This window comes from Suncus etruscus, chromosome X (genome assembly GCF_024139225.1).
Source record: "Suncus etruscus isolate mSunEtr1 chromosome X, mSunEtr1.pri.cur, whole genome shotgun sequence".
Classification (NCBI taxonomy): Eukaryota; Metazoa; Chordata; class Mammalia; order Eulipotyphla; family Soricidae; genus Suncus; species Suncus etruscus.
This window is the reverse complement of record NC_064868.1, coordinates 69,950,709-69,972,822: the sequence shown is the minus strand read 5'-3', so window position 1 is coordinate 69,972,822 and position 22,114 is coordinate 69,950,709. Positions and strand designations below refer to the sequence as shown.

The window sequence follows — 22,114 nt, the reverse complement described above, 5'->3', positions numbered from 1 at the left end:
CATATCTGTCTGATATGGCACTTGCAATTATACTTAGTATGCTTGCAAAGCTATATGAGATCATTCTTCCACCTTCCTTTGGTTCTATCTAATGAAGAACTCAAATCTAGAGATTGTGTTGTTGAGATCCAATATTCCATGATTTATGTGTCATGTGTTGACATCACAGAAGTATGAATGAACTTTATTAATAATGAAAATTAGTATCCTCATTACTACACTAAGTGATTATACCCTTCCTTTATCTTTCCTCCCTTTTATCCACTCAAATAGAGTCTGAATCTCTTGGTATGCCCATTTGTTTCCAAATTTTCGTTACTGCGCAGTTTTCTCCAAATTTCAATTATTTTATTTTGAAAGAATGACATAAATAACAGAAAATTACCAATTAACAACAACGATGACATTGAAGAAAATACAATAATTTGTACTCCCCATATACATTTAACCCCCACCCACCCATTTTTCATCCCTGGCACAATAGAATCATTAAAGCATATCAAACAAGGAGAAAAGGCAGTATGAAATGAAGAAAGCAATTTTCATACTGCTCAATCCAATTAACCCTTCTCAAATATCATTTCCTCATTAAAATTCATCCACAAGAAGAAAAATAGTGTAAAGTATACAATGCTGGATGTAACTTCCCTTGAGAAAACGTGTTTCTTTGCTTATGTTACCAAAGTTCAATGAGAATTCATTATAGGTAATGAATCTGTGAGGGAAACATTGGCTATTTCTCCTCTTGTCAAATTTCAGATAATTTAAAAGAACCACAGGTTTCAAGCCGGATTAATCCTTGCTCCTTCAACCACAATGAAACAACTGCCAAATTTTAGTTGCTGAGAATTATGGAAGTGACACAGCTTTTGATTTAGGAAATACCATAAAGACTACTGATAACAAACTTCAGTTCCAAAATGAAGTAAAGGGAGTAAAGGAGTTTAGTAGGTGAAGTTTAGACAAAGGCAGAGTGATGCTTCAAATTTCACTACTTGAAAAATCAGATTATCTATTGATTGTACAGATAATCTTGATAATCTATGCAATCATTAGGCAGAGTATCTAGTGATAGTTTTATTTAAATTTATTGTAGAATATTAAAATGTATACAACTATTAAAGTTGAGTGCAATCCATTTTACATATAATTCAGGATACCAAATTGAAGGAATTGTTTTCTAAATTGGTAGGGTTAAAATTTCAGCCTAACCTATTGAAAGATTTCTTCACCCACATGAATACATGATGTGCTTTCTAAGAAAAGATTCTTCTTACAAGAGATACTGCCTTTGCAAAAAAGGGTAAGGATGCCTGGGCAGGATTAATTCAAGATCAGAGCTCCACACGTGCATATGTCTATATGTACATGGGCAGAAATACACATACAGTAAATACATTTTCCTACATATAATCTCAAAATCACATCCTTGCTGGAGTCCATCCCCCAAACACATTTCAATAGTTAGCCATGTACAAGCCGCAAGATGTGAGTTGCTCCAGAGTGATAAAAGTTGGTGCACTGTATAGGTCTATGAGGGAAGGTCATTTCAGAGTATACATGTACACAAGCCAAAGCGCTATTAAACTGAAAATTAAATGTTTCCCTTTCCCCCAAGATAAATACATCAAATGAAAAACACACACTGACATCTTTCTGGGTATTACAGAGGCAACTGTCTGGAAGGGTCCACATTAATCACTTCCTTTGTACTTCCATTTTACTATGACAACTTCATTTTACCCTGGGGGGCCTTCTCATATAAAGTGGGCTGATCCTCAGCTTTGGTAATTTTCCCTGGTGAGGGTTTCCTCTCAGAAGACGGTTCTTCAGGCTTACGAGCAATCATCAGGCGGCAGGTAAGCAGAATTCCAAACACCAAGGCATGGGCATAGCGCTTGAGAGGATCACCAATCAGCTGGTGGAAGAAGAGCACAGCCAACACCAGCAAGAGTAGTATGAAGTTGGCCACATCTTTGGGACGTCCAGGCACTAGGGTCATGATGATGCCACAGACCACTTCAAGGATGCCAATGGTTTTGCGGAGAAGAATTGAGTTGATTCCCATCTTCCTGAGCAGAGGAAGGGCTCTAACATAGCTCTTGTAAGCACGTTTCTAGAGTGAAATACCATAAGGATATCACATAATTAACCAAGATTTTAACATTAGAATGAACAAAACATGAGCAAGGTTATCTTTTGTCATGCCAGCCAACGATCTACTATTTTTTACTGTGTCCCTTATTAAATGCCTTGCTATTATGAAATAAAAAGCAATAAGCAAAGCCCTATGATTAAAAACTTAGTAAATCAAAAGTAAAAAAAATGCCAATATAGTTTTATGTTTTTCCTAATTATAAAAAATAAACTTAATGTTTTATAATAAAATTAATTTTTCCATAGAAATTGATATGGTATAGACATGTCAACATTTTTAGAAGTTGTCTATTCAAATACTTTTTAGCATTTGCCTAATCAAACCAAGATGTATATGAATACAAATAAAAATGAAATAAGGCAAAGTACAATATTGTAAAGCCTCACAAATTTGGGCTTCCCTAATTTGTAATCTGTGATATTCAGAAAAGAGGCTGATCTGGAGTTTACATTTGTAGAATATATAAAATAATTAAAAAACAGGATGTACTATGCAAATATAAAAAACTAAAATATGCAAATGTCAGACACTTATATATCTTTAAAATATAGCAGAATGGAAATATTCCTCATGTCCACTAAGATAAATTCCTGGATGTTTATAAGACACTACTTTGATTAGACTGGTTGAAGTTCATTAATTTTAGTTTAATAAACATCTATTGAGCACTTACTATGAATTATGCAATGGAACTATGGAGATGAATAAGATAAGATCAAGAAGCTCTCAGTCTAGTGAGGGGAAACAGATAATAGTATTACAAAGCAGCATAGTTAATGGTATATAACAGATCTGTATAAGGGCTATTCCTTTATAAATCAATAAAAGACATAGGAGTAGGAAGTCATTGGTTATATTATACAACAGTAGATTTATATTTACCTTTATATCAGATAATGATATTTTTCACTATTTAGATGGTCTATTGCTATTTTTAAGTAAATTGGTAAGATTTTTATCAGGTGTGGGAGTTGGGCCGTACCCAGCAGTGCTCAGGAAGGTTTTGTTGCATTGCACTCAGGGATGACTCCTGGCAGAGCTCAGAGGACCAAATGGGGTGCCAGGGATCAAACGTGTATTGTCCACATAAAAGGCTAATTCTATACCCTCTTACTAGCTCTCTAGATCCTCAGGCATCATATTGTTTAACCCACTTAGTTAACTAATGCTTTATTTACTTAAATATCCATTGATTCAGTTAATGTTTAAGTGCTTCCCTTTGTAAGGCACTTTACTAGGTATGTTGAATACAGAATTCGGGCTTTCAAAGGACCAGCCTTCATGAAACTTGATCTTTTAAAAACTATTATTGAATACCTCAGTGCAATGAAGTGTTATTGGTGTTGAAAAAAGTCATGTTATAGGTACATTAAGGCATACCAGGGGAAGGAAGTAGACAGAGAAAACTCTAGAGCAAAATCTTAAAAGATCATGTGTTTGATAGGTCAATAGACTTTGCAAGCAGAGAAAAACAAGTGGGCAGAATCCTTGAAGTACAAAAGGTACGGGGTGTGTTGCTAACACTACCCAGCTCAGCATAGTTTAGAAGAAAGTAGAGGGAGGTGAGACATGATACAGGAGTTATACATATAGACAAGATCATGTAAAATTATATGTATTGTATTGTAGAACTTGAATTTAGTCTGTAAGTCGAGGGGAACACATAATTTTTTATTAAATCCCTTGTAGAAGACAGATTGGAAGAAAGAAATATGCTCAGAAGCAAGGAGGTAAGTGACAGACCTAGACTAAAGTAAAGACAGTGAAGATAGATGAAAAGGGAAAAAGTAAAGAAAATCTGAGGGATTAGAGAGATAGTACAGCTTTCCTTGCATACAGCCCAACCCTGCACTACTGATGACCCCACTGATCACAGCCAGGTATGGTACAAAATTTTTTAAAAAATATATTTTGAATTAAATGTCAATAAATATTGAGTCTTGAATATGAATATTCTTGAATGTGAATTTGAATTTCTACTTAGTGAAAAGGAAAATGTCTACACTCTGTAAGGACCAGAGATTGTTCTGTGGTAAATTGCCTGCCTTGCATATATGATACCATATAGTGCCAGTTTGATCACTGGCACTACTCCAAATGCATCAAATGCAATCCCAATATCGCTAACATTTGGGACCCTGACTCACACAAAGTATATGATCTCTAGTAAACTATAACCAAGGATGTTCAATCCCTGATCATTGCAATAACAAAAAGGGTAGTAAGGGATTAAAGTGGAAAAAATTATCTTGCCTTGTGGTGCAGATATCTGTAGAGATATCTAAGATATCTGTAGAAAGGTATCTGGTAGACATGCAATAAAAACTCAATAAGCAAGGTCAGGACTAAAAATATATAGAACGAATTGTTACTAGAATATGTGTTTTAACATTATACATACAAGAATGTGTGTATATGTGTGAGTTTCTAGGAAAATATGTAATAGATGCTTTAGAAATGAGAAAAAGGAGAGAGAGTCTACAAACTAAATAGAAGTATGATTATGGGCGAGAAAGAGAATACAGGAGATAAGATACTTGCCCTGAATGCTGTTAAGTTCTCAACACAATATATTGTTCCCAAAGCACTACTGGGTCATTCCTGAACACACAGCTAATAATAAGCTGTAAGATGTCACCCAGCATTAACCCAAAAAAACATAAGCATTCCCCAAATTTGCTCTTACCTTTTCACCCAGCCCTCTAACATATAAAAACCCACTTGGATCACTTCATTTCCCCTCTCCTGGGGGATTGTTATTAGTTTAACGAAGAAAGCAGTTTGGCTTTGAGGGCAAAGAGACATCATGAGGGTGAAGCCACTGACTACTAACTCCTCTGACTGGATTGGTTTATTAATCTCTCATGGCTACCCTACCTTCATCAGACCCATTTGCTGGGGGGTAGAAATACGGTGCATGGGGTGATCTCACAATTTGGGGGATTTATTTTACAATTAACACCCAAACAGGGACCAGAAGACCTGAAAAGACCCATATGATGGTGAGTTATTTGACACTCTGGTGGATTATCACTATGATGGCCTCCTGGAGGTTGACTGAGAGTGCAGAGCCCATCAGTGGAACATCAGTGCATATGGCCCTTGTTCTGAATGTGACAGAGGGCCCCCAGATGGGACAGAAACAGGCCGTGAAGGGGAGAGAGCTGAAGACTCTGAGCAGTGTTCCAAAGGCCAAGGCCCACTGCCTTTATTCTACCAAAGGTGCTTTGTGTGAGGATCTTGGTCCCCCAACCTGCAGCAGCTGATTGAGGTCACAGCTGGGGTAGAAACCAAAAAGGAAGCCCCAATTGAGAGGGACCACAGCAGGGAGATGAACAAGTCCCTCGCACCCAGATTCCAGCCCAGGAACCAAAGGCCTTTCTGTCCCAAATGACCTAGCAGCCTACTACAAAAGAGAAAGATGGAGAAGGTGGAGAATCCAAGCCCAGCTAAAGCCCAACTGAGGAGAAGCTGCTTTCAAAATTTCCTGCAACATTTTTTTTCTTTTTTTTTTTTGGTTTTTGGGTCACATCCAGCAGCACTCAGGGGTTACTCCTGGCTCTATGCTCAGAAATCGCCCCTGGCAGGCTCAGGGGGACCATATGGGATGCTGGGATTTGAACCACCGCCCTTCTGCATGCAAGGCAATTGTCCTACCTCCATGCTATCTCTCCAGCCCCTCCTGCAACATTTTTCTAGGTTAATCTTTCAATCCTATTTGGTTCAATGATTGTATTTCTGGTTAAACTGTGTGTTTTACCTGTATATATTTAATAGATATTGTTTAGTTCTATGCCCCACTGCAAACAAAATTTTTATCCAAATTTGGTACTTTAATATTAGTTTGCACAGTTCTGGGGAAATACATACTATTATTACATTTCTAATGGCTCTCAGCTATTCCATTGGGAATGTTTTCCAATTGTTGTGATATTTGATTAGATATTTTGTAGAAACTTATTCTCAAATTATATTTGCAAAAATGTTCTAATGTCTTTGTCCACAGAAGTCAATGGAAAAGGAACTTGGATACTATAGACTCTTAATACAGTGCTCATTACAAAAATTTTTAAAAAACTTATTTTCAAACTAAATATATATCTACAGAAATGTTCTTGTGATGTTGTTTAGGGAAGTTTATGGAAAAGGAATTTGGATACGATAGACTCATTATACAGTGTTCAGTGAAAGAATGTTTATAAATTTTCAAATAAAGTATATCTGCAGAAAAGTTCAAAAGTTTATGTTCAGAGAAGTCTATGAAAATGTTGTGATATGTATAAGACAAAGATATGGAAAAATCTGTTTGTTTTAAGAATGATGTATACAATCTAACTTTTGACATTTTTACAGCCAATTTTTACTGTGCCTATGCTAAATAACAACCATTTTTTAAGTTCTGATTTGGGATTCTCGCCTCTGGCAGAGAAAAGTAGAACAAAACTTGCGTGGCTTTTTTCATTTTTTTTGTTTCTGTTTTGTTGTTGTTTTTGTTTTTGAACAGAAAGGGTGGCATTGTAACCTAAACAGCTATTAACCCAAACAAAGGCATTCCCCCAATTGCCTCTTTCTTTTGTATCTAGCCCTCTGATATATAAAAGCCAACTTGGATCACTTCCCCTTCCCTTTCCCCTTCCTGGTGTATTAATATTGGTTTAATAAAGAAAGAGTAATTTGGCTTGGAGGGCAGAGAGATATCACGAGGGACTGACTCTCTGACTCCATGACTCTCCTAACTGGATTGGTTTATTAATCCTTTGTGGCTACTCTAATTTTTTAGAACTGTCTGCCAGAGGTTGGAGATATGGTGCTAGGATTAATTTCATGTATGATTTATTTTACATAAAGCCTTGTACACTGTAAGTTATGACCTCCAAACAAGCAACAAAAAATCAATGTGACCTCTTAGAAGCAACTGGTACTTATAATAATGTTCATATGCTACACATAAGTTTAGAATACATAGAAGGTCATTTCTGGAGGCAGTGCAGGGGGGAGTCATGAGGTGCTAGGGAGCCAAGCTGTTCCTCATGTACACAGTTTCATATGCAAACACTGCAACCTAATCCAATATCTCTCTAGCCCAAGGGTGCAAAATTTAATACAGCAATAAAAACACTCAAGAAAAATAATATCTCTGAGCAAGACAAAACCAAAAATTTAGATTAAGTCTGTATCTGACAGCATTTGCCTGACAGTTTCAGTCACCTATTCCTCATACTTTCCCCATTAAATTCTGCCTATATTAATATTTATTTCATCCTAGCCATTGCAATTTACTTAAGTATGTGATAAAACATAAGTATTTGCTGTTCTTCCTCTCTTCTTCCATATTGTTATATTCAAAGACTTTCTGAGCAAAATTAATGGAGATGCTGAACAGTACACAGAGTAAGATCCTAGTCTAAACTGAACAGATCCATCTGTAAAAGAACATGTTCAAGGATCAGAGAACCTTTTGGTGGGTGAAGAGAAACCTTCCTGTTTCCCCCTCACATTAACCTAGATACCTGTATTCCCCCTGTACTTTGAAAAAAGATCAGAGGTACAGTAAGATAACTAAATCTAGATCCAAGAGGCTGCTTTAATCCATTTAATTAAAGATCGTTTCTAGTAACAGAACGAGTCCCATTCAAGAAGTATAAGAATTGAGAATTTTCCTAAGATTTAAGAATTATAAATCTATAGAGAGATGGACTGCAGGCATATGAAAGTGTTCATCATCACTGAGCACCAAGGATATGCAAATGAAAAGGATAATGAGATATCACCTCACATCAGTGGAAATGGAATTCATCAAAAAACAAAAAACTGGTCAACCAGTGTTGTCAAGGATGTGGTGCAAAGGGAATCCTCGTTCACTGTTGGTGGGACTATCCTCTGTTTCAGCCTCTGTGGAAAACAGTATAGAGATTGCTTAACAAATTAATAAGAGTTTCCATATGACCCAGCAAATGTACTCCTTGTCATCTATCTAAATATAAACATTAGATATTAAACATATATGCACATATATGTTCATTGTATCACTAATTATAATAGGCAATATATAGAAACAAGTCAAACATCTAATTGCCAACCAGTGGATAAATATTGTATACACTGTGGAATATTGTATACATAATGAATTATCATTTAGCTACAGGGAAAAAATAGTCTTTTGCTGTAATATTAATTGAGTTCGAAGGTGTCCTGTTAAGTAAAATAAGTCAAAGAGAGGACAAATACTGGATGATCTTGCTCAGATATGGGATATAAAGAAACAAATCAAGGAAATGAATGGGAAATTTTGAAAAATGAAAAACCCTTCAACTTTGACTACTGAACTGAGATTACTAGAGAGGAGGAGAGCATGTGGGCAGAGTAGAAGTGACATAAGGACAGTATAGGAGGTCTTTGTCATATCAGTGGTGGCAGAGATGCAGTAGGTTTGTACAACACAAGCATAAATGTTAACAATATTGTAACTATGTCACCTCAATTACAATAAAAATTGTGGATCTTCTGGTAAAATAAAAACAGGAAACAAAATGAGTTTCTTACAGTCAGTTGGAGCCAACACTTCTAGGTGTTGGTTGAATAGCTTCTAGAAATTCAGTTTGGGGCTAGCGCTAGTCCATTAGTCAAGAAAAGATTCTTACATATATTTATCTGTATGTAGCCTGGGACAAACATCTTAAATTGTGTTCCTATAACTAAAATGATATTTTCTCTTTTTTCTCTCCAAATGGTATAATTCCATATTACATTTTTTGTTTTAGGGTCATGTATGATAGTACTGGGGGTCACCCCAGGTGGTATGACTGCAAAGCAAGTTACTTATACACTGTACTATCTCTTCAACCCATATTAATTTTTATTATTTATCTAACCTCTTAGAGTGCAGAAGCAAATAATTTTTTATCTGTTACCTGTTTCTTTCCTCAAGAAGAAATTGCATGTGATTCCATGTTTTCATCAAATCCTTAGTTCAAAGCTTAGTAGGTAAAGACAGCATCCTTTTCTCCAGGACCCCAGACAGAGAATGTTTAGTTTGTTAGAGATGGGTTTAAACTTGGATGGGGTTTGGCATTATAGGAAGGAAGCCTTTTATTCTTTTCCCTATAGAGTAAGATGAGACATCAAATAAATCTTGCTCTTGCCACCCTATCAATGCTTGGCCTAAATTTTAACAATATTGAACCTAGATCTCTAGGCAACTAGATATCTATAGACGATTTGCAGTGATATAATGGGAGTTGATTGACTCACTCTCCAAAAGGCTCTTACAATTCATGTTGTTAGGACTGTTTCTTTTCCATTTTAATGACCCACATACTGTAACCATAGTTTCTATACAGGGATGAAAGCAAGAAAGAGAAGGGTTTAGTCAAATATTGCAAATTCCTTTCACAGAGTCAATTTCCCCCACAATATTCCTAGACTGGACTTCACTTTTTTGGGAGGAGGGGGACACTGACAGACACACTCTGGTGTGTCATCCTCCCACATGCAAAGTATGTGCTCAACCCTAAATTGTTTGGAGAAAATTACTAACTAATTTTTGCACCACAGTTTCCTCTGATGTAAATTAAATTAACTATTTGAAGATATAGTCAAAGAATCATAGCAATACATATCATTAATAAACACACAATTATAAATTTATAGATTTTCAAGCCATAGTAATTGTTTTAATCATAGTAACAATGAATGAAACAGATTCTTATAGTATAAAAGGAGATGTGATTCAGAAATTAGTCAAAAGCATATGGAAATTTATTTAATTATATATATATATCTTTTATTTCTTCTCACCATTTTATATTCTCAATACCTCAGGGCCCATTATTTCATCATATTAATGACTTTTAATTTAAACAAGACTGTCTCATAATACTAATTTTATTATAATAATATAACTGGCCTAAGTCAGGTAAAAGGACAAAATGGAAACAAAGGAAAAGTAGTTTGGTTTACTTACATTCACTTGTGTCAACTGAGTCGGAAAAAAAAACAATTTGGCCTAAATACTATAGAGTTTCAATAATATAAAACACAAACCCAGGAAAAGCTAAATTAGAAGTCAAGGAAAGAATTATGCCTGGGGGGCCAGAGTAATAGTACAGTGCTTTGCCTTGCACACAATGACCCAGGTTTGATCCCCCAACACTCTATATGGTACCCCAAGCCTTGCTGGGAGTAATCTCTACTGCAAAGTTGAGTAAGCCCTGAGCATCTCTAGATGTGGCTCAAAAACATACCAAATCGGAATTGTGATTGAAGAGATAGTAATTGTACAAATTCAGGAGGAGTGTTTCTGGAGTGCTGGCCATGTTCTTTTTATTTTATATGGGTTTTGGCTTTACAGATAGATTAAAAATATTCCTATGTACATTTTCAATATGCATACTGTATTTCTGAAAACTCAATAAAATTACATAAAAGCAGATGTAGGCACCAACAAAACATGGCTTGGATAAAAATCACACAGCCTGGTTGTTATCTTACACCATAAAGCATATATAACTGCCACAAAATTTACAGAATTAAATGTGATTTTCTATATGAAAAGGCACATATGAATCAGAGATCACTCCTTAAAATCAATAATTCATCAAATGGCAATTGTCAAATACTCATGTGAATTATAAACACCATTTAAATTTCACTTTTAAGTGAATTTTAAATGTCGTCTAATGCTTAGAATGTTGAAGTGAAATTTCTACATTTCACTGTTCCAATGCCTACTTAAAAAGGAAGTTGGCAAGCTTCATTCTATTAGCCAAATTGGATGCCTACCTCATTACTACACTGATTACTGTCAATCAAAATTCCCTTTGAAACAAACAGCTTTTGACCACGGTGAAGTTACAAGATTCCTGGTATAATCTTCAATGCAAGTTAGCTTCAGGTAACTAACTGTGTGAGTTTCCTCTCTGGGGTAACTCAGTTTCTTCATTGCAGTTATCTGAGGGCAGTCTAGATTTCAATGAATTACAATCTTATTTGTTGAGAATCAGTTAATAGCAATGATTTTTTTTTTGGTTTTTGGTTTTTGGATCACACCCGGCAATGCTCAGGGGCTACTCCTGGCTCTACTCTCAGAAATCTCTCCTGGCAGGCTCGGGAGATCATATGGGACTCCGGGATTCGAACCACTGTCCTTCTGCATGCAAGGCAAACATCTTACATCCATGCTATCTCTTTGGCCCCAATAGCAATGATTTTTGAAACTTTAAAATTACCTCTGGATAGTAAACAAACTACCCAATATCTTTCCTAGGTTTACACAAAAGGAAAAGCTATTTAACTCTAGATACTTAAATCAATCAAATTGACATTTCCAGTAACAGAATGCAAAGAAATAACTCCTGTCCTGGCATATGAAGGGCCAAAATTCCTTGTTTGATTATGATTATGACAAGAATTTCCTATGTGCTGCTTGTGCTTACAGGTTTCAGTCTCTGCTGCAAGGACTAGATACCAAAAGTATGCAAGTCACTGTACAGGAATGTGCCATGCAGTTTCCATGTGTTGTCTTCCAATTTAGAGTGAGAGTCAATGAATGCTTTTAGGTAAAAAAGAGGGATGTCTTGCTGAATTCACATGAGTTTCTAGAGTATTCGATAACAACATGTGTTAAATCTGGAGGAGATATAGTGTGACACACTTGAAAATTCTGCTTCTTCACAGGATCCACTTGGCATTACCCAGCACAAGTGTGGGTTTTTTATGTTAGCTTATTACCTAAAGGGTTGTTCAACAGAGACTATGAAAATAGAACCTTACTCTTTAAAATGTCTGAATTCAATTCCTTCAAATCACCATTCAAATTAGTCATAAAATCATTGAATATAACAGAATCAATTGTCATCACCTCACTGAGAAAATGCAACATTGTACTAACCACTTTCATATGTTAACATTTACAACAACCTCTAAGGCAAGTACTATTATTAACATTTTACAGATGGAAAAATAAACTGAGACTCTGAAAATGGCTGAACTCAAACCCAAATCAACATATGACTCAAAGCCTATAGTTTTCCTATTAACTATTCTTTACTTCCTCAGTAGAAACAGGAAAGAAGTTCAAAATGATTTTCAGCAGAAAGCATAGGAATTTCCCATAGAAGGGATACAAGAAAAAAATAATCTAGAGAAAAGTAAAATAAATTTGTTTGAAAAACTGATATCAAAGTAAAATGAAGCCTGAAAATGTGAATAACTTGTAAAGTTAATGGCTACAATTATTTACTAGGTATTTCTAGTTAACTTGTACAAGTATTTACTTGATATTTTCACGAATCAGTTGTTCTGACACCCCCCCAAAAAAAAACAATTGTAATCAATATTGTCTCCTCTACTGAAAACATTGAATCATGGACTTGATTATTTTTCTCTGCCCAAACAGTAACTTCTTCTATAATTTTAGTTGTTTTTATTAAACTAGCTCTGCTTTGGTTTGTCCACTGTAAAATAATAAAAAATGAATAAAATGAATCTATTAAACAGATGTTTTTAAAGATTAAGTCATCTTAAAGAACAATAGCAAGAATACTTCGAGAGCATATAAAGAAAGCCTCTGCAGTCAATACATCGCAAATTTGCAATGTAAAATAATCACTTCTAATTGGGAAACAGAAAATCCCAAATAATTAATAATTCTAGATGATCTAGGTTCGTGGTTGTAAATGGTGATAATCCCTTTCTGAGACAGAAGAAATGGCTCCTGAGCTGTATAAATATGAACTCATCAGAGAAATCTGAAGTTATAACCAGACAAGTCAATTCTGTAATGACTCATTCATTCACCCGTCCATCATTTGTACTTGAATTAAATTTTCTTCATTTTCCATGAGTTTAGAAATTAACTATGCAGTGGTCCCTGTCATATTTCCAACCTGAAATATCTAGTAAATATTCCAGGGTTGAAGACAGGAAACTATGGAAAAGGGCAGCCTGAAAATTCTTCTGAAGCTACATACTACTGCGTAGTCTGTTTCCAAACCAGATAAGAATCCTTCAATTTCTTCTTGCTGCCCCTGAGCACAGAAGCATAAAATCGTTCTACACTCACACAGTGGGGACTGGGATGCTATCCATATTATACTATTTAAATACATTCCATTGTATGACATGAAATATTCTAATTTGTTTCATCTGTCTTTAACTAGACTGCAGTAAATTCATTTCCTAGGATGATGCTTACTATGCTTACTATAAACCTACTTTCGCTAGTCCTCCTTATGTTCTGTGACCAAGCTGGTAGAAAGCTTCCCGGTGACTCCATCTTAGTTGGATTGCCTGCAGAGTCTAACACTATTCAGGGTGTAGCATGGGGACTTCTAATTTAACTGTGAAGAGTCTGGGAATGGGAAATATGTTGAAGAATGCTTGTAAGGAAAGGGAAAGCTATATGCAAAATGGATATGCAGAAAATAAAAAAAAACATGATCACATTTACTAACTTATACTATAATAAAAACTGTTGTTACCAAGAGAAAAGGTAGTAGCATTTTTTTTCTTCTTCTACCTTCAATTTCATCAAGCCCTTTAGAAGATTTCACTAACCCTCGTCACCTATGTAGCGTCCCTAGTGCAGGCTGCCTTGCATACTTATTTTGACCTGATTTCAATTTCATCTGGTCTTATAGGCTGGGAGGAGGGGAGGAGAGGAAAAACATATTAGAATTTATCCCTGAAGCCCGGTCCTCCACCCCAAGGGGATTCTGTGATACATGGAAAACACCAGCTCCAACCCTGAGACGGTAATCAGAGCTTTCTAGAAACATTTTTTAAGTACGTAAAACTTATCTGCATCCATTTACACTCACGTTGAGTTCTTCTAGAAGGCTCTGTAGTGCTTTAGGAGAGCTATTGATTCTTATTAACATGTATTAATCAATTTTCCTCTAGCTTCCTCTTGTCTCTTTCACATCTCCCTTCTTCTCCTAAGCTCCTTTCCTTCTTGGCCTTGAAACCCGAGTAATAGACTACATTCCATAACTAGCGTCTGGCAAAGGCAATGCGACACAGGTTCCTTTCAGTTGGGGTGGGGAAATGATGAGGCAAAGTGATGGGAGGAGATAAGAGACAGAAAGTGCTAGAAAAATCCAGACGTCTAGTACTCCACAGGATAAAAGCAAATCCTCTTCACACCACGTCGGGAAGAGCAGCCCAGCCCCCAGGTTGCAGAGATGTTTTGGCAAGTCACCTTCATTGATTACAGTTATGCAGAAGGAAAAACATATAGAGGGCCTAGTTCTAGCATCAGCAGGAAGGAAGGTGGGGATTACAAACAGTTTTGTGGGAGAGATAAGGGAGCCCTTGTAGATTTGGCAGATTAGCTTACAGAATGAACAACAACAACAACAACAACAACAACAACAAAACACCCAGCTCTCCTTTGAGAGAAGATGGCAGGTGCTGGGTGACCTTTATTTGGATCAATACTGCTTTGTACAGGGAGACTGAATGTCCCATGGGGAAAACAATCAGTTCTGGTCCTGAATCGTTCCCACCCCTAAAAATTGTTCATTTTAGTTGTTCAACCTGCTCTTTTTCTCCGTCTTTGTTCTCCCCCTTCCCCAAGATAAACTCTCCAGTTTATGCTAAACTCTTAGCTCCAAGGGTATCAACCAGACTTTCACACTGGTAACCTAGACTTTACCTGTGCTCAGAGGACCAAAGGACACCCGCCAATGACAGGTGTCAAGCAGGTCTCAGCCTTCTGGGTTACTTGGGAATAAAAACCTCCCCCAACTGGCATTCTGAGCTCCTATACAGTTGCTCCTAGCATAGACCACAGACAAAGTCATTCCTGTTCAGCTGCTTCTTCAGAAAAAGTTGTTGGGGTGAAAGGACAGTCTAAGAAGGTGTAGGGGTTAAAAGATGGGACTGTAGGCTGAGAAGGAAAGAAGGGGAGAGGTACTCGCAGTCCTTTGTGGAGTGCGCTTTCTCACCCCCTGGATTCACTTACCATCTCAGTGTAGGCATCCTTGCTGAGCCTGGGAGTTAACTTGATAGTTCCCATAAAAACAAAGAAGAGTCCCAGGGCCACAGAGAGGGCCACCACAGTTATGGTTCTGGGGGATGCCATGGATCAGCAAGGCAGGTCCCAAGTGAGCCTTCTGCTTTGAAGTCGCAAACAAATATCGCAGAAGGAAAAAGAGGGGAGAGAAAGAGGAGAGAAACGCTGCGGAGGCTGCAGTCAGCTGGAATGACAAAGGGAGAAAAGAGAGCTAGAGAAAAAAATTGAAAGATCGAGATTCAACCTCTCACTACAACATTCGCTGGGTCCTAATGCCCTACCTTACTCCTTACTAGCCCCAAACATAATATCTTAGTTAAATAAAAATCTAAGTTAAAACCAGTGTTTTTAATGAGGAATGGTGGGAGAACATAAATGATATTTAGCATTTTGTCTCTGAACAGCTTTGGAGGGAAGAATTAGGGAATCACTCTTTTTCCACAACTCACCCCGTTCTAATCCTTTAGTGTAACTTGCACAAGTTTCCTTCTTCCCCACTCTCTTCTTTTCCTTTCACTCCATCACAATTTTAGTCCTTAGTAGTTGCTGGTACCAGCAATTGGTAATACTCAAGGAAAAGGTGCAACTTTGGGGGCCAGAATGATAGTACAGTGGGCGAGGTTTGTTTTGCACAGCTAACTGAGATTTGATCACTAGTCTGATCCCTGAGCATAGTCTGAAGAAGCCTAAGCATAGCCAAGTGTGCCCCTCCAAAATCCTGTAACTTTGGCCAGAGAGATAGTAGATAGTTATTTTCTTGACGTGCAGTCCATTCCAGTTTGATGCCTAGAACTGGATGATCCCTTAACATAGAACCAGGAATAATCTCTGAGGACTGAGCTAGAAGTAAGTCCAAGTACTTCCAGATGGTATCTACCCTCCCCAAACCTGCAAGGTTGTCAGACTTGATAACTAACAAGAAAGCTTTATCAGAAAACTTTGAGTAGCCCAGGGATATTAATCAGTTTAAATTTTAATATTCTAAGCACTCTGTGTATTTTACTTCTGCCTTTCTTTTGGAGCTCTTTGGATGTTCCTGTTTTAACAGTTCCTACACCATGAGCCACCCTTTTCTTCTATTTTCTCATTGCTGCACAACCTGAGCTTTCCTACATCCACAGCTTTGACCTTTCTTTCTCCTTACTGCACACCTATCCCTTAAAATTCAGCCTCTTTTTCATTGTCACTGCCTCCAGAAAGCCTTTTTGCTTTATTTACAGATAGATATAATCTTCCCATCTCTGGCTTTCTTTAATAACAACCATTAGTAATGGACTACTTATTAAGTCCTAGACACTGCCTGTGTATGAATTTATTTAATTATAGCTAGTGAATAGAAAACCAGAATTCATACCAAGGCAGTCATTACCAGATATCCAGATCTTCACTATTGCTCTACGTCTTCTCTTTTTAATAGTTTGCATTTCACAAAAAAAGATATGCATGATGAATGCACTTTTTTGATAGTTTTTATTAGGGGAGTGAAAACAATCTTTGGGGTAAATTCCCAAAAGTCCATAATTTAAATCCCAGTTCCACCATTTAATCTGTGGACTTGAATATGTTTCATAATATATCTGAATCTTCATCTCCACATTTATAAAATTCTCACTCAAGGGTTTGTTGTAAGAATTCCATGTAAGTAAATAATTATCTAATATAGCATCTACTTAAACTGATGCCTCAGTGGATATAATTCTCATCTTGCTTTTTTTTTTAAAAAAAAACCTTTCTAATACACACTACAACTCCCTGAGATTACAAACACTTAGAAATTGAAACAATTTTTATATATCCCTTGAACTACCTGGAACAATGCCTTTTGTGTCTCAGATTCTAATAAATCTTTGCTGGGGGAATACTTGACAAATTTAAGTACAGATAAATAATTTAAGTTATAGATATCATTTGCATCTTATCATGGAAAGATTTAGACTTGTTAAATATTATGATTCAACCTATACATAATTCAATCGTCTATAAGAAACATAAAGTGAGTTAGGTAGTGAGTCGTAGACCCTTCTCCTAGTGAACTTGCTATGGCAAAGTAAGATTTTTAGAGAGGGAAAAATTCCCTCATCTATAAATAGAATGCAAATAATAAACCAAAATTAAGTGTTTATTTTTTTTATTTTGGTTAGTGATGCCCAGGGGTTACTCTTGGCTATGCTTTCAGGAATCACTCCTGGCAGTGCTCAGAGGACCATATGGGATGATGGGAATTGAGTTTGGTCAGAATCATGCAAGGCAAGCACCTTACGTAAGGTAGTCCAGCTTCTGAAGTATTTATTTCTAAAATGTGTTTTCCAAATTCCTACATTGTATATGGCAGTAAAATGAGTAGTTAGGGAAAACTAGTTACATAGGTAAACACATGATAATAATATAAATACAAACACACATATGTAATTAATGTATATACTATCTTCCTTACAAAATGCATGCTAATGGGAATGATTGATAGTAATTATAAAATATATAATATTAAATAAAGAAAACACATTCTTAATTTTATATTATTAATATATTGATTGGAAAATATTTTTACAAGTCTTTTCTTTAAATACCCCTGTGTGAAAATTAGTTTTCCAACAGTTGATAAAATATTGGAGACATTAGTATTCCATTGTAACATAGAAATAGACATTGAATATTTCAAGGGAATGTTATTTGTTCATAAGAGAATGGAGGCTCTGTAAATAAAGTACAGTTTCTAAGTACATAGAAATAAAATTTCTTTTGGATTTTGGACCACAAACCAGAAGTGCTCAGTGGTTGCTCCTGGCTCTAGTGGTGCTTGGGAGACTATATGGAATATCAGGAATAGAACTCAGGTCTGCCGTGTGTCATAAAAATGCCTTATCCTTATCTCCCTGGTTCCCAAATTAAATATTTTAAATGCTAAAATATGAATGTATCTTTTAAATTATATATGGCTGTAAAGTCAGTTTTAGCTTGACCATTTTTAATCTGTTATTATTTTCCCACCTAGTACTGTCTCCAAAGTCTTTTTTAAATGAATGTGTAACACATCAACATCATTTGAATATGCTGTAATTCATTTAATTAGTTTCTTAATGCTAGATATTGATGTTCCTGTGGTTTTTGCTTAAAAATTTCCAGAAGCGGGGCCAGTGAGGTGGCGCTAGAGGTAAGGTGTGTGCCTTGCAAGCACCAGCCAAGGAAGGACCGCGGTTCGATCCCCCAGCATCCCATATGATCCCCCCAAGCCAGGGGCAATTTCTGAGCAGTTAGCTGGGAGTAACCCCTGAGCATCAAACGGGTGTGGCCCAATAAAAAAATTGTCCAGAAGCTAAGTGAGTCAAAATAATAAATTTTTCATATAAATATTTATATACATTATGTAAACATGTATATATTTCATGTATATATAATTATCATAACTAACATCTACTGATGATGGCAGAAGGCATACCAAATGACTTGCATGTTTTGGGAGATTATTACTATTAATTTTTTCCAATTTGGAGCCAGAGCAATAACACAGCAGTAGGGAATTTGCCTTGCACATGGCAGATCTAGGACGAACCTTGGTTTCATCCTCTGGCATCCTATATGTCCCCTGAGACAGGAGCGATTTCTGAGCACATAGCCAAGAGTAAGCCTTGAGCGTCACTGGGTGTGGGCCAAAAAGCAATAATAATAATAATAATGATAATTTTCTCCAATGATAATTTTCTCCAATTTGAAGGTAGTGATAGTACAGGGGCTAAGGTATTTGCCTTGATTGTGGGCAATTCTAGATCTAACCCAGGCATCCCCAAGAGCCAGAGAAGCCATCCGTGTGTCACAAGTATGTAGCTCAACTCTCCAGACCCCCCAATTAAAATATTTCTCTCTATTTTATGAATAATTAAATTAGCAGGGAATGAAGAAGTTGCTCAAATCCAGGAAGTTGCTCAAATCCAGACCAGGAACCCTTGCAATTATTAAGTTATCCTATATAAAAAGCCTTTATTTTTCCTCAATTTGCAGCTGCTGCTTCTTTATTTCATACTTTTGTTTGTTTTTGTGCCATACATGGCTGTGATCAAGGATTACTCTTGACTCTGCAATCAGGGGCTTTAATGACCACAGTGGTAGGGATTGAACCTGGGCTGTCCACATGCAAGACAAATGTCTTATTCACTGTACTAAGGCTCATGCCTTTAATTAATATTAACAATTGAATATTAAAGCAATCTTAATCCACAATATAAACATACTTTTCAAAAAGAAATTTACTTTTCCATTAGTAATATAGGTAAGTATAGCCATTGATGAAAAGCCATGATGCTTTTCCATGATGCTTTACATCTTCAAAAGTTTTATGAATCAAGAAAATTCTACTGCAGAATTTGAGAAAGCGACACAATTGCATGCCTTAGATCATGTTGTGGTGCCTTCCATATATACTCCTACATGTCTAGGTTGTAAGAATATGGTCCACCAAAAGAGTTACATGCACCCCCCACAAGCACACCACAACAAAATGTATGAGCACCACAATCAAGTATATGAAACTCTAGCACACTGCAATCTAGTTCATATCCCTATACTGAAGCAGTAGCAACACAGGGAAGAAACAAAGTTCATATTTCATTATCAGCATGTTAGAATATTTTTGTCATCTATTTATTAAATGGTCATATTTTAATGGTCAGTTTATGTTATTTCACATTTTACTTTTTATATTGTTAGTCTTTTATAGATGGACAAGAATGCTTTATATCATGCTGGCATAATGTTTTAAATAGTTTTCCTAGTTTTTGTTTGCCAGTAAATCTGATGGAGTCAAATCTAGCAATTCTTTTGTGATTTTTCAATTGTTGCTATTCTTAGAAAGTTCTTCCCAATCTCAAGATTAAATATTTGCCTATATTTTCTTAAAGCTGTGTGTATGAGTGTGTGAATATGTGTGTGTGTGAATGATCTGATATAGCAGAGTTTCCTAGATCAACCAGGTATCAAAATTCATGACCACAGGCTTGCTTAATTTAAAGGTAACTTTAAATTAAGTTTAAGTGACTTTAAGTCACTGTATATTTCTCTCAGGTATTTATTTTTTATTAATTTTTAATTCATTGAATTACCATGAGATACAAAGTTATAGTTGTTCATGATTCAGATTCAGTCAAAATTAGAATGCACAAGCACCCATCCTTTCATCAGTGCCCCAGCATTTCTTAACGTCTCATGCTTTTACTTTTTGTTTTTACATTCAATACTGTTGATTAATCTGTCCTAATTAGCTCATGATCCTTTTTTGCATATTAGGTTCTGTTTTTTGTTCCTTTACTTATTTAGTGGATTCAAAGGCCAAATCTAGGACCTCACAAATGTAAGGCATGTGCTTTCTCACACAGCTAAATCGAGTCTTAAATTCCAGCGTATCATTTTACTAGGTCAGTTTTAAGATCTTTTGTTCTAACTCAATTGTTTTATTTTTTTTAATTTGGGGTTACACTTGTCTGTGCTTATAGTTTACTGCTGGCTCCGTGCTCAGGGATAACCCCTAGAGGTGCTCAGAGGACATTTTGCAGTATTGAGGATTGAATAACATGTACCCTTTCTCTGGCCTCTCGCTTGTTAATTTTTTTATTAAAATTTTTGTATTTAGGGGCTGGAGCAGTGGCAAAAGTGGTTAGACGTCTGCCTTGTCCCACTAGTCTAGGATGGACCGCGGTTCAATCCCCGGTGTCCCATATGGTCCCCCAATCCAGGAGTTGATTTCTAAGCTCATAGCCAGGAGTAACCCCTGAGTATCACCGGGTGTGGCCCCAAACCAAAAAAATGTATTTAAAGCATTATGTTGGGCTGGAGTGATAACACAGCAGTTGAACGTTTGCCAAACAGACACTCTACCTGGTACCTACCCAGGTTCCATCCTGGCCATTCCATAAGTTCCCCCAAGTCTGCCAGGAGCGATTTCTGAACGCAGATCCAGGAGTAACCCTTGAGCGCCACAGGGTGTGCCAAAATCCCCCCAAAAGCATTGTGATTTATAAAGTTATTCATAGTCAAGTATTAGACACTTAATGTTTCAGCACCCACCCCCATCTACCACTAGTGTCAATCTCCCTCCACCAATGTTTCAGTTTCCATCTCATACCTGTCCCCTTAGCCAGGTCTGTGATCATAACAGGCACTTTTTTAAATTTGATTTTTAAAATTTGGGCCCTTTGGTTTCATTTTTGTTGACTCCGTGATTAGGATATTTAGATCTGTCCTTCCTTAAACACCATGAATATCCCTGAATTCCCTTGATCACTGCCTCCTGTATTCCTCATATGTGTTTCTTCTCTACTCAACTTCTTTCCTTCACATCACTATACTCAGGAGCCATGAAATTCTGTCTTTGATTTGTCTTCTATCATTATATCATGTTATTTTTGGGATTATGCCTTAACTATATAGAGTTGGTAACTTTGGGTGATTATTGCCCCAAAGGTCACAGACTCACAGGCTTCCAGAAGGTGAAGAGTTAACATAAGTGTACAAAATTGTTATACATAAGCAATAGATAATATTTTGTGTGTAGCCCCCTACAATCCAGAAATTTAAGGGTAAATGCTAATGAGGTCATCTGTTAGAGTACAATCCATCATACAGTCATTTGGTGCTTATTAAAGTGTGGTCTTAGAATCCTAAATGGCCATTATTTCCTTCAGATATTTTGTAAATTATTTTCCTTTTATGGAGGAATATTAGGCCACAACAGGAGCTGTGCCTAGATGTGGCAAATTGGTGTCTTAAAATAGTGCTTTGTTGCCTCCGAGCCGGCGCCATGAAGAAAGACGTGCGGATCCTGCTGGTGGGAGAACTGCTTAAAACTTGTACTCCTGAGAAGCTGGATTCCCTGCTTGGGACATCAGGCGGGGAAAAGACACGAATCTAAGCCTGCGCAGAGGGGCCCAACTGTGAGTGTGAACTGTAAATAT

The 22,114-nt window shown here is 36.6% G+C and overlaps 1 protein-coding gene across 1 annotated transcript; it reads right to left on the bottom strand.

The window, feature by feature from the left end:
• Window positions 1-1,110: 1,110 nt before the first annotated feature.
• Window positions 1,111-15,379, bottom strand: TMEM35A (transmembrane protein 35A). Its single transcript, XM_049766640.1, has 2 exons — window positions 15,123-15,379; window positions 1,111-2,116 (listed from the first exon to the last, which is right to left on the bottom strand). The coding sequence occupies exons 1-2, from the start codon at window positions 15,240-15,242 to the stop codon at window positions 1,724-1,726; spliced, it is 513 nt and encodes a 170-aa protein (XP_049622597.1). The 5' UTR covers window positions 15,243-15,379; the 3' UTR covers window positions 1,111-1,723.
• Window positions 15,380-22,114: the final 6,735 nt, after the last annotated feature.

What these genes read in the sequence shown, in the direction of transcription:
- TMEM35A (XM_049766640.1), bottom strand. Translation starts at nt 15,242, where the DNA reads ATGGCATCCCCCAGAACCATAACTGTGGTGGCCCTCTCTGTGGCCCTG. An exon ending in AGGATGCCTACACTGAGATG is followed by an intron (nt 2,117 to 15,122) that starts GTAAGTGAATCC and finishes ATTTCACTCTAG; the next exon opens with AAACGTGCTTACAAGAGCTA.